We start from the raw sequence: 18087 nt of genomic DNA, 5'->3' as shown, positions 1-18087 counted from the left end.
TAAAGCTGTAAATGGCCTTGGTCCAGTATACCTGAAGGAGCGTCTCCACCCCCACTGTTCTGCCCGGACACTGAGGTCCAGCGCTGAGTGTCTTCTGGCGGTTTCCTAGCTGCGAGAAGGAAAGGTACAGGGAACCAGGCAGAGGGCCTTCTCGGTGGTGGCGCCCACCCTATGGAACGCCCTCCCATCCCAACTACCTGACATTTAGAAGACATCTGAAGGCAGCCCTGTTCAGGGAAGTTTTTAATGTCTGGCATTTTAATGTATTTTTAATCTTTGTTGGAAGCCGCCCAGAGTGGCTGGGGTACAAATAAGTTGTTGTTGTTGTTGTTGTTGTTGTTGTTATACCTCCCCCACTTGCTGTTCTGGAGGTTCTTCCGGTTCCCCACCCCCCTACAAGCCAGTTGTGTGGGGCATGGACCTCTCTTGCTGTTCGCTGAACAATTCACAGAATAATAGTTAGCATGTTTTATGACATAGTTGGAGACTGTGAGTTTAAGAATGCTAACCACATTTAAAAATCATAGCCTGATTGATTATATAAGGCCACAATAGGCAGTACATTATTTTTTCCTTTCTGGTTTGAAGCAGCGTGACAGGGCTGTCCCGCCTCTAAGGGAATGAGACCCATGCTTGGCTTTCTGACACCACAGCAGAAAAGGAAGTGTGGCAGGAGGGAGGGCAAGAGGTGGAGTAACCCAGATGAGCACAGTAGGGTTTCTGCTGATTCCATAAATTCTTTCGGAGTTTGTGTCGTGTGGGTCATAACTGTCTTGGCCACCACTATTTTTGTATGCTGCCCCTGGATTCAGCTTAACACAATGTCAACCCTGATGAAAGAGTGTGCTATGTTATTTGTATAAATGACAGTGATAAAATACTGGAAGTAGCCCTTAGGGAATGTGGCACTTTGAGTTTAGGCTATTCCCTCACTCTTTCTCAAGAAAAAAGCCATTTGAGGGTTAAGGACAATATGACTTCCTTGTGTATGTTCTATTTCTCTCTTTCTCGCAAGCTATTTTCATTTTGTTGTTCCTTTGTAGTAATTTGACAATGAATAAATAGTAAGGAAGGTCAACACCCTATTTGGTTTTTTCCTGGCAGTCTGTGGAGGTTTGTAATCATAGCTTCCAACAGGGTCTCTTATGGTTTGTAATCATAGCTTCCAAAGAGGTCTCTGACCTCCTTGACACACAGTTGTTTCCACGGACTCCCAGTTGCTAAAAATCTCTTTTTGGTAATGCACACTTTGGACAAGCTCCTCTGTCACACACAACTGTCCAGCTCATATAACTTTCTTCGACAGTTGCTGCATATTATATACTCAGGTTTCAAACTAAAATGCAAATAGGAGAAAATAGATAATGGGATTTTCTTGAACTTTTCCTTTCGTCCTTGAAGATAGGAACAATAATATTCTGCTTTCTAAAATACTAGCAAGGAGGTGCAAGACAAGATTCAAACACCAAGATGTTGAAACCAGAACTTCATTCAAAGGCTAATAGTTGGTTTGCTTTTTATAAAGCAAGTAAACATAGAATCAAGAAGATGGTGTCTTAAAATGCCTTCTGCTTGGAGTTCAAATCTGTGGCCATATTTTACATAATACTTTAGCTGGAAGAACTGTTTGCTTGCAGTTGTTGACTGCTTTGGAATAGTAGCTGGCTGGATCAATGACTGAAAGATAATGGAATCTTATTTGGCATATTGTTATTTTCTTAAAATAAATTACAGTTTGTGTATCTTATATTTTATTGAATAGACTGTATTTAGAGTTTGTTTATCTTTAAATTCCTTTCACAAAGAAGAAAAAGTCCCTATTTCACAATTTTCAAGGTTTAAAAATATATTTCTACTGAAATCCAACCTAGCATACCATTTGCTGTGAACCAAAATTTAGGAACAGTAGCAAGTTTTTAAAGCTTATCAGAAGAACAGGAAACCACAATCCAATCTTCTCATCCTACAGCTCTTAAATCCTATATATTTATTTGTTAGGTTATTGTGACTTTCTAGCACTTGAAGTAAGCCAGGCAATATAGGGGACATACAACTCAGTACATATTTGCCAATGACAGAAGTGTTTGACTCCCAGCCGATTACAGTGCAAATCTTCTTTGTCCTTGCAAAACCAAAAGTGGGGGATATAAATAGTGGGAATGACTGAAAGTGGTATGTTCTGGTACTTTTAAAATGTCTAAATATAAATACAGTGGTACCTCAGGTTACATACCCTTCAGGTTACATACACTTCAGGTTACAGACTCCGCTAACCCGGAAATAGTACCTCGGGTTAAGAACTTTGCTTCAGGATGAGAACAGAAATTGTGCTCCGGTGGCGTGGCGGCAGCGGGAGGCCCCATTAGATAAAGTGGTGCTTCAGGTTAAGAACAGTTTCAGGTTAAGAACAGACTTCTGTAACGAATTAAGTACTTAACCCAAGGTACCACTGTATACACAAATTTATTATGTGAATGGAATGAATGGAGAGAACCAGAGGATAATGGAGTTGGCGCACAAGATAAACAAACATTAAGGGACAGCGTGAGCAGAAGGGAACAGCATGGATTCCACAAAATGAAATTTTCATGTTGCCCAAACCCACGGTCTAGACAGTGTAAGGTTTACTGCCATGCAGCTGGGTAGCGCAAGCAGGCTTGAGAATTTACATTTTATGCACCTAAGTAATAGGGTTTTTCCTCCTTTAAATACCACCCATAAATAGGTAACACAGCAGAGAGTAGCAAACCCAGTGAATTGCATTCTGTAATCAGGATCTGTTCACAGCATTGTCTCGGAATAAAAATTGTTGCTTATACAGTCATACCTTGGCTGTCGAACAAATCGGCTCCCGAATGATCAAAGCCCCGAAGTGAGTGTTCTGGTTTCTGAACGATTTTCAGAAGCGGCTTTGGTTTCTGAATGTTTTGGAAGTCAAATGGACTTCCGGAATGGATTCCGTTCGACTTCCAAGGTACGAATGTAATTAACTTTGAAAAAAGTAGGCAATATTGTGTGCTGGGATATTCTTAGCTTAAGCCTTTCAAATAACTTAGTCTATTACAGAGGCAGTGATAGATTGCATACTCCTGTTGACTTTTCAGCTCCTATAAGATTTCCACTGAATAGTTTTCAGACTTGCTAGTTCCACATAGTCTTTTAGCTAGGAACCGAAATCCACTGACATTCTTAGGTCTAATCCTGCTAGAAGACATCTATTACACATTGCATTCTCTAATTACTTACAGCATGCATACATATGGTCACACTAGAAGGCACAATTACGTTACAGACAAAACTAGTTTAGCAGTTGTTCCCTTTTCTTAAAGAAGCCTTAGAACTATAATTCTGCGAGGAAACTTGGAGTTCGCTAACTGATAGCATGCAACAATTTCATCAAAAGATGTTCCTTAGCTTTGTACGGGAGAAGCTACCCCACATAAACTGGAATGATATATATTTAAATTGTCAGGACACTTTTTGTTTTCCTCACATTAATTCTGAGGGTGCTATGTAACTGAACTACTTTATTCATTCATTGCTATCCTTTTGTACCATACATGCCTAAGGGAATGTTTGGTTCTTTATCTTTTTTATGTTTCCCCTCCTTTGATTTTGTTGTTGCTTTCCTTGTTTTGTACCTATAGAAAAATACAATAAAACTGTTTATTAACAAAAGTTTTAACATTTGTAGCGCAGTGATAGTTAATGCAGTACTGGTGTAAAACCTAATTACCATATTTTTCGCGCTATAAGGCACACTTTTCCCCTCCTAAAAAGTAAGGGGAAATGTGTGTACGTCTTATGGAGCAAATGCAGGCGGGAGGCTCTGCTCAGCACTCCTTTTAAAGAGCTGTGTGGAGCATGTGTGCAGCTCTTGGGGGCTTTTCCCCCAAGGGGAAAGCAGTGCCCTTCTCCCTCCTAGGGGAAAAGCCCCCATGAGCCGCACACACGCTCCGCGTGCTCTTTAAAGGGAGCACGGCTCTTGAGGGAGCCTTCCCCCTGCTGCCCGGGAGAGGCTGCACACAGCTATCCCATAAACCAGAACAGCAAGAAGCTATCCCAGAAGCCAGATCCCTCTTGCTGTTCTGACTTCTGGGATTCAGAATATTTTTTTCTTGTTTTCCTCCTCCAAAAACTAGGTGCGTCTTATGGTCTGGTGCGTCTTATGGAGTGGAAAATACGGTAGCTGAATTTTCTCTTCCAGTGGCTTGTAATTCTTACGCAATCTATTTGACCATGACTAGACAGCAAGATGGGAAATTAATTAAGCTTGAAAGGCTTTTATCTGTTACATATTTTTTTACCCATAGAAGTAACTTTTGTTCAATACTACACGTTACTATTAAAGATGGGCAAGCTCCCTCTCCCTCATGTCAGTTTAGCTCAGAAATGAGTTGAGCTACAGTATTTCCAAAACAAGTCCCATGCCCTGGACTGCCCTTCTCGTTAAGGATAACTGGCCAAGTTTAGTGGCACTGAAAGCAGAAGCACATGGGGAGAGAGAATTAGAGGAATCTATCCCTCCTGGACAAGATTAAAGTCTCTTGGGCATATGAGCTCCATCTCCTGCAGCTTCTCCCAAGGTCCATCTGGTCTGCCAGGTCTTTGGTCCTGGCACATAGTTATGTGATGCAAACCTCCTCGCATCTCTCCCCCCTTGCCCTACCAGTTCTCTCACCTTCAGCAGCCTGGTAAGTTATCTTTAAAGTGGAGGGTGGGTTGGGAATTGCATGGACCGGTGTGGAGGGTAGGAGTGAAAATGGGAATTCTTCTCCGGCTCAGATTATAACGTGGGGCTTGGGAATGTGTTGAGTTTTTTTTCCTTTTTCTTTTTTGGAGGCAAGGCGTTGTTTCCAGATCTGAGCCCAGATAGGTTCACCAGCATCCCTATTCAATGCATATACTTCTTGTGGAAATATATTAATAGTATCTAGAACAAAATTTGAAATGGATACCAGTGACTACAGATCTGACATATACTATACCACCTGTTAAATTTGACAGATTCAGCTCCACCAACATGTCATTTTCCATACGTTCTTTTTTTATAACCATAGTTTTAAAGCTTTTTTTGTTCTTTGTTTTTGATTGCCTGTTCTTGTGGTTTTTCATTTTCTAGCACTGCAGTACTTCCATATCCTAACTTCTAATTCTGCTCTGTCTTCTTCTTTTCAGTCTACAGTGATGAACGAACCCCAGTGCTACTACAACGAAACCATTGCCTTCTTTTATAACAGAAGTGGGAAGTACCTAGCCACTGAATGGAACACTGTGAGCAAGCTTGTGATGGGCCTCGGGATTACAGTATGTGTCTTCATCATGCTAGCCAACCTCTTAGTTATGGTGGCCATCTACGTCAACAGGCGTTTCCACTTTCCTATTTATTACCTAATGGCTAACTTAGCTGCTGCGGACTTCTTTGCAGGGCTGGCGTATTTTTACCTAATGTTTAACACAGGACCCAACACTAGAAGACTGACTGTAAGTACCTGGCTCCTTCGCCAGGGTCTCATTGACACTAGCCTGACAGCCTCTGTTGCCAACTTGCTGGCTATCGCCATTGAGAGGCACATCACAGTGTTCCGCATGCAGCTACATACCCGGATGAGCAATCGGCGTGTGGTGGTGGTAATTGTTGTCATCTGGACTATGGCTATTGTCATGGGCGCCATACCAAGTGTGGGCTGGAATTGCATCTGCGACCTTGCCCACTGTTCCAACATGGCACCACTCTATAGTGACTCTTACTTGGTCTTCTGGGCTATTTTCAACCTGGTCACCTTTGTAGTCATGGTGGTCTTGTATGCTCATATCTTTGGGTACGTGCGCCAGAGGACTATGAGAATGTCTAGGCACAGTTCTGGACCACGTAGGAATCGGGATACCATGATGAGTCTTCTGAAGACTGTGGTCATTGTGCTTGGTGAGTACGTTTGGCAGATTTTCTTTTCTCACAGCCATCCCAATGGGACACCATTTAATCCTTGCTGGGAAGATGGAGGACTCATTCCCCGTCAATACTCTTGTTGTATTGCATTTCAAGAAAATGCTGTGTGTTAAAAGTATTTCATGATGTAAAATACACATTTCAGTTGTGCCTTGTTCTGTGACTGTTTACTCCTAAGTCTTCCAAGTCATAGACTGCTGGGATGAATGACTTGCTCAGTTTGCATTCCTATTTTTATAAGATCACTTTCACCAACACTTAACACCAGCATTCTAAATTGTATAAGTTACAGAGTTAACTTCCCTCCGTCCTGCACCCCAGCTGTATCCAGTATTTATCATCCAGGTGGAAGTGCCGCTGCAATTGTGGAAGGCCTTCCACATGAGCTCCAGCTATTAATGCTACTAAAGTACAGTGGTACCTTGGGTTACAGACACTTCAGGTTACAGACGCTTCAGGTTACAGACTCTGCTAACCCAGAAATAGTACCTCAGGTTAAGAACTTTGCTTCAGGATGAGAACAGAAATTGTGCGGTGGCGGCACAGCGGCAGCTGGAGGCCTCATTAGCTAAAGTGGTCTTCAGGTTAAGAACTGTTTCAGTTAACAACGGACTGCCAGAACGAATTAAGTTCTTAACCTGAGGTACCACTGTACTGTGGAAAGGAGGCTCACTGCATTGGCTTCCTCCTTGCTCATTCGAAGGGACACTTAACTTTTAAGGCATAAAAAAGGCCTTTCATGTTTAATAATAATAATAATAATAATAATAATAATAATAATAATAATTTATACCCCACCCATCTGGCTGGGTTTCCCCAGCCACTCTCGGCGGCTTCCAACAAAATATTAAAATACAATAGTCTGTTAAACATTAAAAGCTTCCCTAAACAGGGCTGCCTTCAGATGTCTTCTAAAAGTCTGGTAGTTGTTTTTCTCTTTGACATCTGGTGGGAGGAGGGCGTTCCACAGGGCGGGTGCCACTACCAAGAAGGCCCTCTGCCTGGTTTCCTGTAACTTGGCTTCTCGCAGCGAGGGAACTGCCAGAAGGCACTGGTATGGTATACAACAAAATAACTATCTGAAGATATTATATTTGGGTCTTTTTGTTTGATAGTTAATGCCTAGCATGTTCAGTTTAGCATGTCTTGGCGCCAGATGGTTTGCTGGCTATTATTCAGCATCCTTTTATTCTGTTGGTTCAGTATGAAGAGAACTGCATTCTGAAAGCTGGATGTACATTCAGGGAGTTAATAGGAGTGAAATGCTCATTTTCCCCTGTTGAAAATATAACAAAGGCTTTGCATGTTAATGTTAGTCATACCCGACTAAGCCTCACTAAGTAACAGTGATGATTCTTACATTGTTTTGATAGTAATTGTTAGGACCGGAGCCAGCACGTGCTGTGGCTTTCAAAATATTTAAACACACACATAGCTCTCAGCAGCATCAGCCCTCATTTTGCAGTCTCTCTCCAGTGTTTACATGCACAGGGTTGTGGATTTAATCATGGTCCATTATCCTTTACTAATTATTGTCTGTGGGACTGAGATGTACTTCTGTTTATGAAGCTGTTAACAATAACTTTGCTAGCTATAGAAAAGAAGATTATCCCTCTTTTCCCCTTAACATATCTGCAAACAATATTGTAAGAAATACAGGAAACTTAGGCAGCTGTTATACTAAAAATCTTGGAAGTTAAAACTAAAGAAAAGATTTTCAGGAATTGGTGTTTGACTATGAGCGAAAACTAATTTCAAGGAGAGATACTAAGTTGACTTTGCCTTTGGCATAGAAAGGCAGGACATAAATACAGTGGCGTAGCGTGGGTTGTCAGCACCCGGGGCAAGGCAAGTAATTTGCGCCCCCTAACCCGTGGATTTGCGCCCCTAACCCCCAGATGTTGCGCCCGGTGCGGCCGGGCCCCCCTGCACCCCCCACGCTATGCCACTGCATAAATATCAACACAAAGGGGAAAAAATTAATTCCACTTATTAAGGTGTAAGGCCTGTTGATTTGAGTTGGATTAACTTCTGAGTAAACAAGTTCAGGATTGTGCTGCACAATGGTACTTACTTCTAAGCAGTAGCGGATGGCATGGGGCAGCCACAACACTCACCTGATCCCTCATCAGTTGCATCACTGCCACTTACCTGAAGGTGGAGGTGCAGGGGCAAGGCCAACACTGCAAATACACCAACAGAGCCAGTCTGGCACTCTTGCTAGTGTGTTTGTACCTCACCACTGCCTTGCCCCTCTACCTCCCAGAAAGCAGAAGTGACACGGACAACCTGGGGTCAGGTGAGTGCCACCACCCCATCGTCATCTGAGGCCCCATCTGCACTGTGAGCTTAAAGCAGTATTGTACCAATTTAAGCAGTCATTACATAGCGCAGATGGGACCCAAATAAGCATGTTTAAGACTGCACTACACAAATATGGGTGGCATGCTTAAACAGCGTGTGGCGCTGTGGGTTAAAGCACAGAGCCTAGGACTTGCCGATCAGAAGGCCGGCAGTTTGAATCCCCACGACGGAGTTAGCTCCCATTGCTCGGTCCCTGCTCCTGCCAACCTTGCAGTTCGAAAGCACATTAAAGTGCAAGTAGATAAATAGGTACCGCTCTGGCAGGAGGTAAATGGCGTTTCCATGCACTGCTCTGGTTCGCCAGAAGCGGCTTAGTCATGCTGGCCACATGCCCTGGAAGCTGTACGCCGGCTCCCTCAGCCAATAAAGCGAGAGGAGCGCTGCAACCCCAGAGTCGGTCACAACTGGACCTAAGGGTCAGGGGTCCCTTTACCTTTTACACAAACACCAGGGGATGCCAAGTGCAAGTGTTGTTTGGATGGCTTACAAGAAGAGGTTGCCTGGTTTTTCAGAGGTGATAATTACATTTAAATATATAAAATAAAAACATTACTATATTGGCCCAAATATAAGCCGTACCTACAAATAAATCACACCTTTTAAACTGAAGGGGGGGAGAGAAAAAAGACAATACCTGGGCTGCTTCCTTCCTCCTTCTTTTCAATGGCTTCGGAGCGGTGGGCGGACTGTGCGCCACTGCCCCGCTGTCCCAGGCTGCTCTCTGGAGAGGGGGAGCAACGCTGCTTTGCCGGTGGCGTAAGGTCATGAATAGAAGCCTCTTTTTAACTTTTCACTGTTGGAATTTGGGGGGAAAGTGTGGCTTATATCCAGGCCAATACAGTAGTTTTCTTTAATAAGGAGAAGAAATAATCTTTAATAAGGAAATAATCTTTAATAAGAAGAAAGAAATGTGTTTGATGGTTTACTGAGACCATATTTTTAGAATTCTACGAAAGCTTAAGCAATTTTATAATTAAAAACTTGTAAACACTTCTACTAAGTTATGAACACATTGAGAATAAATAGCTACTGAGATCTGTCACATCATATCTGAATGGAGCACTGGTTATTATTAGGTTTATATTCTTTACCTTTCCTTCAAGGGACTCAAGGTGCTGTATGTGGTTTTCCCATTTTATCCTCACAGTCCTGTGAGATAGGTTAGACCAGGGGTCAGCAAACATCTCCGGCAGGGGGCCGGTCCACTGCCCCTCAGAACTTGTGGGGGGCTGGAATATATATATTTTTGTGTGGGGGGGGGAATGAACTAATTCCTATCCCACACAAATAATTCAGAGATGCATTTAAATTTAAGGGCACATTCTACGCATATAAAAACACACTGATTCCCAGACCATCCGTGGGCCGGATTTAGAAGGTGATTGGGCCAGATTCGGCCCCCGGGCCTTAGTTTGCCTACCGATGGGTTAGACTGAGAGACTATGACTAGCCCTGTGAGTTTTATGGCTGCATGGGAATTTTAACTAGGCTTCCTCAGTCCTAGTCTAAGCACCACATTGTACAGTGGTACCTCGGGTTACATACGCTTCAGGTTACAGACTCCGCTAACCCAGAAATAGTACCTCGGGTAAAGAACTTTGCTTCAGGATAAGAACAAAAATCATGCTCCGGTGGCGTGGCAGCAGCAGGAAGCCCCATTAGCTAAAGTGGTGCTTCAGGTTAAGAACAGTTTCAGGTTAAGAATGGACCTCCGGAACGAATTAAGTACTTAACTTGAGGTACCACTGTACTGGCTACCCAATATCTGCCTGCAAACCAAAAGCTGTAGTTTTTGTTCAGGCAATTAACAAATTTGAAAAGTACCCCAAGTATACATTATTTTTTAGTGTCAGAATCATGGCTGTATGGTGTTCGTCACCAGTTTAGTAGGCTTCAGAGAAGTGAGAGCATAATACTTTCTGTTTGGACTTTCAGATTTAGACTTCCATAACTTATCAAGCACTTGGGTTCTTCCAAACTGAAATGTTTTAATGGAGTTCCTAAGTAGAAGGTCAAGCTGCCAATTATCCCTCAAGAGCTGCCATCATTGAAAGAGCAAATGAGTGGAAAATTCTGCATTCTACCTCAGGCATTTCTTTCTGTACAGCATGAATGGCAATGTTAGCGATCTGTCTCTGCCAAGACTGTATTTCCTAGTCTTGGAAAAGCTAAATAGGCCTAATATATGCTCTCAGACATGCGTGTGGAAAAGATTACTGAATGTTTATCCGCATGTTGCATGGATTTTTCCAAATAAACTTTTGGCTTTATGCATCAGTAAACCTTGTATACAATACTGTGTGGAGAGAAAGAGAGAAGTACTCCGGCTTCCCCATTGCCCTAGCACCTGGTTGTTGCATCTGTTATCTGAGACAAAATGAAGGCTCTTGCTGTGAAGGAGGAAAGGGGGAAAATAAATATTTGTGTTCTTTTAAAGGAAAAGTCCCTGCAGCTAGCTTTTAAACAAAGTTTGAGCTGCCTTAACTCTTTTTATATTGGGAGAATTAGGTACACACCAAATCCGATTACTGGATAAATGGTGTTCCAATGTGTGTTGCATGAATGTGTGGCAAAGAATGCCTTAGAGTCGTGGCCTTCATGTGACAGAATAAATAAGTGTGCGAGTTCTCCCTTCACACAGCTAGGAACATAATCTGAAGATGCTGCAAGTCATTCAGCCATCGCAACAGCTTTTGGACATTGAAAGAGGAGGCATCCTAACGACAATCGAAATACAGTGGTACCTCGGGTTACATACGCTTCAGGTTACATATGCTTCAGGTTACAGACTCCGCTAACCCAGAAATAGTGCTTCAGGTTAAGAACTTTGTTTCAGGATGAGAACAGAATTCGTGCTCCGGCGGCACGGCAACAGCAGGAGGCCCCATTAGCTACAGTGGTGCTTCAGGTTAAGAACAGTTTCAGGTTAAGAACGGACCTCTGGAACGAATTAAGTACTTAACTCGAGGTACCACTGTATGATCTTCACTTGCATGTATAGAATATGGTGACTCTTCAAAAAGGAAGCTGCACTCATGTCATGGAGATGTGCTTTTGTGCAATGAGTTTAAGATCAGAGGTTAAGTGCTTTCGTTTTTGAAGAGCCTGTGAATCCATTTAAACCCACATTGTATACAGGCAACTTCTCTCTCTCTCTCTCTGAAGTAATTCCCTTTTTAGTATAGTTGATTGGGGGTGGGGGACACAGATCTTTCCAATGAACAGAAAAGCGTTTTCATCCATCCCCTCTGTACTCACAGAAGGGCCAAACAAGAGAATCTTGTTTATCTGCCCAGTAAATGCCTAACATTGTGCCCGCCATCTCTTTTACAGCCTTGCTTTGCTCCAATAGGATGGTTTCCCTTCTCCAGATGGGGGGAAATCTGCTCCTGGTGGCATGAGTGATGTGGGATCCAATCGAGTTTCACAAGAGGGTTCATTGTTTTGACTTATGACTAAGATGACTTGAACCTCTGGCTGGAGCAGTCGGGAGCTGGCACACTGCATCATCCCACAGAATTGCTGAAATGTTTAATCTTGGGGCAAAGTCAAAACAGAAGAGATGCCCCCCCATTCATGCTCTTTTTGTGTTTTCCCCCCTCCGAGTAAAATATTTTAAACAGAAGGAAATGATTTCATAGTTTGAGCTCTTTTCTCTTTTTAACAAGGCTGCTTTTGAAATAGCTAAAGTAATGGAGAACATAAAATTCCTTCTCCATAGCATGCCTCTTTGCTCTGGGGCTTACATAGAAATTGATTTATATAGCATACATAGGCATGGAAATGGACTTTGGTCAGGCAGTGATTCAAAGCCTAGCAGAAAAGTTTTAAATTCGAAATGTGCTTTAGAAAAGAGAGCTTACGGGAACATGGTTGGTGCAGTATACTTGGGCTTCAAGCAGATTGAAATACTAGGCATCCTTTCCTGGATCCAAGGCCCTCTGAGTAAATTTGTGCAGGATTCAGGTGTTAAAAGACTATTTATTTATTTTTTTAGTTTTATGGAATATCCAAGACAAATAAAAATGCACTCAGTACATTAGCTAGGCAGCCCAGGAGCCACTTAAACACAGCTCTGTCTCATGCCACTAACGGGGCATGGAGGAAATTTGCAGTGGACTGGCCACATCACACATTACAAAAACTTTGGAACAGTTGTCATTGGGAGGGCATTTTCTGAGGCACCCCTATAACAAATATTTTCACCAGGTTTGCACATAGTACTAAACCATGGTTTATTAAACCGGCTTAGCATTATGCGTCAACCATGCCCACATACTTGTTGTTGTTTAGTCGTTTAGTCGTGTCTGACTCTTCGTGACCCCATGGACCAGAGCACGCCAGGCACTCCTGTCTTCCACTGCCTCCTGCAGTTTGGTCAAACTCATACTGGTAGCTTCGAGAACACTGTCCAGCCATCTCGTCCTCTGTCGCCCCCTTCTCCTTGTGCCCTCCATCTTTCCCAGCATCAGGGTCTTTTCCAGGGAGTCTTCTCTTCTCATGAGGTGGCCAAAGTATTGGAGCCTCAGCTTCAGGATCTGTCCTTCCAGTGAGCACTCAGGACTGATTTCCTTAAGAATGGATAGGTTTGATCTTTTTGCAGTCCATGGGACTCTCGTCTCCTCCAGCACCATAATCCAAAAGCATCAGTTCTTCGGCAATCAGCCTTCTTTATGGTCCAGCTCTCACTTCCCACATACTTAACTTTGTAATAAATCTAGATGCCAACTTTGCTGCCACATACACAGCAGTCTTTTTCCCAGAGTAGCTAACCAGCTACCTATGGCATATCGGCAATAGCCATATCCGCAATAGGCATATCGGCAATAGCCACCACTCATATTGTTGCGTGTTGAGACCCTGCAGCCACCCCTCGTTGGAAATAACTCACACAAGGACACAGATATTAGGTTTATGCTTTGGGGCAAATTTTGGCCACAGCTTTACAGTGGTACCTCGGGTTACATACACTTCAGGTTACGCACTCCACTACCCCAGAAATAGTGCTTCAGGTTAAGAACTTTGCTTCAGGATGAGAACAGAAATCAGGCTCCGACGGCACATCAGCAGCAGGAGGCCCCATTAGCTAAAGTGGTGCTTCAGGTTAAGAAGAGTTTCAGCTTAAGAACGGACCTCCGGAACGAATTAAGTACTTAACCCGAGGCACCACTGTATTGAAATTACAGAATGTGAGCGGTATTGGCTTAGGCATTGATTGGACCTGACTATATCTGACTCCTGCCCATTGAGCAGGAAGACCAGTAAGGGTAAGCCACCAGTAGGGGGGACCCTGTCGATGCGAACCAACTCAAGCTCCCCCTGGTGTTCCCGTCGGGGTCGTTTCAAAGCCTTAGCCCCCCAGCAGGGTTTCAGACTAGATCAACACCTCTGGATTCCTTTAATGGAATACCCTTAAGCATGGAGAGGCAGGTGATGGCCACACCTCCCCTCCCCCACACAAGGTCAAAGCAAGGCATATCGGGCTGTAGCCATCACTCATATTGTTGTCTCCCAACAGCTTGTAATTGAGGCAAGCTGCCTCTGATCCTACTAAGCATTGATAGCCTTCTCCTGCTTTACTTTGCATGAGCAAGTCACCACCACATCCTGTGCTACTGAATTCTGTAGTTTCACTGCAGGCTGCCTTTTCCCTGTCCTGAATCTCATCACTCTTCAGCTCCAGTGGATGATCTGAGGTTCAGTACTGCACGAAAGGGAGAGGGAGTCTCTGTCTACATGCTTCGCACCATAAATAATTGTACACAGCGATTTAAATTATGAGATGAATACTGAGTCAATTGCAATAATGCGCCACATGAATAAATTTTGTACAGACATATATATATATATGCACATTGGCTTAGACAGGGACCACTGTCTTTAATAAAAGATTCACCTTATTGAATTTGGCTCCCAAGAGGACCTCTGACACAGCAGCGTTGGTGTTCCTAGAGATTTTGGAAGATAACTGGGTTTTGTAAGGGTTTTTGAATGGCCAATGGAGCAGATCATTGTTTGCACAGCTGCAGTGAAAGAATGCCTGTTAAGAGTGGGTATTCCAAGTACTTTGAAGTGTGTGAGTGAGAGAGAAAGGAGGGTGGTTTTTTCCTTTGCACAATAGCTTCGTTTTATACCCACATGTTCTGTTAAAAAGCATGTATCCTAGTCTCCTCCTATATTTTATATTACCTGTTTTCATTGCTGCCTGATCATCATTATTGTTAACAATAATTCACCTAATAGTTTAGTTTGAAATCACTTGTGAAACTGAAAGCAAAGTAGGCTGGTCAAACAAAGAAACTTAATGAAAGATTGATTAGTCAAAATGCCACCAAATAGAACAGCTGGTTTTCTTCAGTATTTACAAGTAAAGCATATGTTAAATAACTTAAAAAGAAGATACAAGTTAGTAATAAATTAGACGATTTTTGAACTGTTAATTACAAATGTAAATCAGTTGCCAGGAACTTTAGCACAAATTTGTAAAATCATTGCAGAATCAGAAACACTTAGTAACCATTCCCAGGCGAAATGGAAGGCAGACATTCTAAGAATAATACCAGTAGAAAAATGGATACGGAAATATCCAAGTCATTTTCAAATACGTTGGACAACAACGGGCCCAGGATAGATCCCTGTGGCACCCCACTTACGAATTGTGAATGTTATGTACTGAAGTTCTCACCCTGGGCCAGCAGGGAGATACTGTAGATAGTTATGCAAATGAAGGATCGAAAGTGACGTTCAGTGATTGGGTAGTTTGCATGCAAATGAAGGATCGAAAGTGATGTTCAGTGATTGGATAGTTTTAGAAAGTTGCAACAGTTACGTAGTTCTGGAGCTCTATATAAGCAGGCTGACTGAGCTCCTCAGTTCCGTTCTGTTCTGGCCTGTGAATAAAGAAGAGCTGTTTGAAGAATCGCTGTGTCGTCTGATATGTTCACCCACAACTTAACAGTGAATATGTCAGAACTGATCGAGTTCCTGCTTATGTTTTCCTCTCCGCCTTCAACTCTTATTTACTTTGAATTTTAAAAAGGTGGTATACTGCTAAAGTGAATATTTGACTGGAGTGAGGAAAGGTTAGGTCATGACATGAGCATTCTTTGTTATCTGGCAGTGTGATGCCTTGTTGGCTTTTAAAAATAAAGATAATACTGTGTGTTAATGGAACCATAGGAAAGCAGCTGTGACAGAGGTGACAAAGGCTCTGCAGCATTGCTACTCATAAAAAAAGAGAAAGATGTGGTGACAAGCTGTGAAACGAAACAAAACTAAGGGGCCAAGAAGGTGATCTAATAATCTTTGGATGTCCACACTAGCTCATTCTCACATTCAAAAATTGTCCAAGGAACAATGGGCAGTTGACATCTCATGCTCTTCTGAAACAAGGTTCCTCCAGCAACAGAGAGCCTATGGTAGTTTCCCATGGAGCAGTTGACACAAGGTTTACAACAGGCGAGGATGCATCTGGGTAAGAAGAGTATTTTCCCCAAAATAAAATTAAGAGCTTTCAGAAAATGTCATAGGTGCAGATTAGAAGTCCAGCAATGACAGAAGTCTGGACCAGAGTCCATAACTAATGGTGTGGGGAAACTCCTCAATTCCATTGTGGGAATTCTAGGCAGAAGAGCCATATCAAAAATAAAGAGGGTGTGGCTGAATTGTAAGCTTAGGTACACATCCTTAACATACATCTGCGTACTATTTTCACGGGTATCATCAGTGCCAAGCAACTGAGAGTGTGCTAAAGCAACATTCTAAAGTCTTAGCAAACCTTGAGTCAGCCCTTGAACGGTTAATCCATGACCTCATGTTATTGTTTCAGTGTTTCTTATTATATTTGCCATCTAAATTGCAGGCAAACCCATAAGGACATAAAAATTATTGTTCTATGAGTGGCAGCTACAATTCTAATGATAGAAACAGATGTGTAAGCTGCAGCAAGATTCCTTGGTGGCTGTATTTTTTGGCCTTTGTGCACTATGCTCCCCCCCATGCTGCTCCCCCCCATTTAGGGTGAATTATTTTTGCACTCATCTGCCTATTATTATTAATAATAGTATTACTATTATTATTTACTTAACCACCATCTCTGAGATATAGATTTTATATCTCCAGAAGATTTTACTGAGTTAGGCAAAGCCTGAAGCTGGAGAAAAGGCATTCTTGAGTGGAAGGCTGCTGAATAGAGAAGAACTATTTAATTTCTTTTTAGCTGGGTTTTTCATCAACAGTGCTTGTTATTTCAGCTCAACCAAGCATTAGGAGCCTCCATTGCTTTTCCACATGGCATGGCTGCTCTTACATTTAAAATCCCCTCTCTTTAGTGGAAAACCTCCATAGTAACTCTGGAATGCTACAGAGTGCACTGGGGCTTACAGGCTGTACTTAACCCACTTAAACCCCTCTTTAAATATATATATATCAAAATATCAAAAAATGTGTTGTGAATTGAGAGATACTTCCAGAATGGACTGTTTCTAGAACAGACACTGAATAAAGGCTTTCGAGTAAGGAAAACTACTGCAGGGTCACCACTGAACCCATACATTCTTAAAGGAGATATTATTCTTTTCTGATATATTCGTCTTCCTTGCAGAAAATATTAATTAGAACTCAATTTAGGGTGTTTACAAAGGCGTGCCTACCAACAGAGATCAGTATAATGTGGCCTCAGAGTTATTCGTTGAGTATCTGAGCTCTAACACTGAATGAAAAGTGCTGTTGAAATTACTAATATAAATTACTGAGCCAAAACTCACTGGCAGAGTACCTGGTTTGCATACAGAAGACCCCAGATTCAACCCTCAGCATCTATAGGTAGGGTTGAGAATACCCTGTCTCAAACCTGGGGGGAGGCAGTCGTCACCAGTCAGTGTTGACAATACTGAGCACATGGACCAATGGGCTGGCTCGTTATAAGGCAGCTTCCTACAATAATTATGGGAGAGGCCATGGACCAGAAACTCCAAAAGTTCACTTTTTGTTGCCTTTCACACTCGGCCATTGGGGTCAGGTCTGTCCTACTCCGCCTCCACTCCTCCTACACTGTTGGTCGGCTTGCCTGCCTGCCTGCCTCCATCCATCCCTCCACTCACTGTCTTCCCTCCTTCCTCCTCCTTACCTTGCTTTTTCCTCATCCTGCAGCTCTTTCCTGCTCTCTCCATCCCAGGCTCACTGGGTGCTCTACCCATACTTTTGATAACACCACTGGTTGACTGGGGAGGGGCCCCCGCAGGGCTGCTGCAATGGCCCACACCAGCAACCGGATTCCTCCACCAAGGCGGACAAAGGAGCCTACGCACCTCTCTCGGCTGCCCAGAGCAGCGAAGGAGCAGCCCAGGGAGCGGGCAGGTGGGTTCCTAGCCACTCCGAGAGCCAGAGAGGCACAATTTGTGTGCCCCTCCACTGGACTTCCACCCTTGGTGGGATCCAACCTGACCAACCCCTTAGCTCTTGAGTCGCATCCTTGGCCGACTGCTAACACTGTTCTTATATGGCTGAAGTGGGGAATGTTTCCAAGTGCTTATGGTCTACAGCTCCCAGCATCCTTGACCACTGGTCATGCTGGCTGGGGGCCTGATGAGAGTTGGAGTCCAACCTTTGTGGTACAGTACTGCGCCCTTATATAAAAGCTGAGAGAGAGCTGGCTCTAAATATAGGCCAATATGTGCTTTGGATTGAATGTCAATATGACATGAAAGCATTAGTAAAATACGATACTTCAACAACACAGGAAAATGTTGGCAGGCCTATATTTTTAAAAGCAA

General features: G+C 43.0%; 1 protein-coding gene across 1 annotated transcript in view; it reads left to right on the top strand.

Annotated features, from left to right (window-relative positions):
* Positions 1–18087, top strand: part of LPAR1 (lysophosphatidic acid receptor 1) — a 55619-nt gene that overhangs the window by 24894 nt on the left and 12638 nt on the right. The window contains exon 3 of the mRNA XM_081894607.1: positions 5179–5926. Coding sequence (XP_081750733.1) covers positions 5179–5926 — 748 coding nt within the window. The remainder of the gene's footprint in view (positions 1–5178; positions 5927–18087) is intronic.

Source organism: Podarcis melisellensis (genome assembly GCF_964234715.1).
Source record: "Podarcis melisellensis genome assembly, chromosome: 17".
Lineage (NCBI taxonomy): Eukaryota > Metazoa > Chordata > Lepidosauria > Squamata > Lacertidae > Podarcis > Podarcis melisellensis.
Note: the sequence above shows the minus strand (reverse complement) of the source record. Positions and strands in the feature narration are given on the sequence as shown.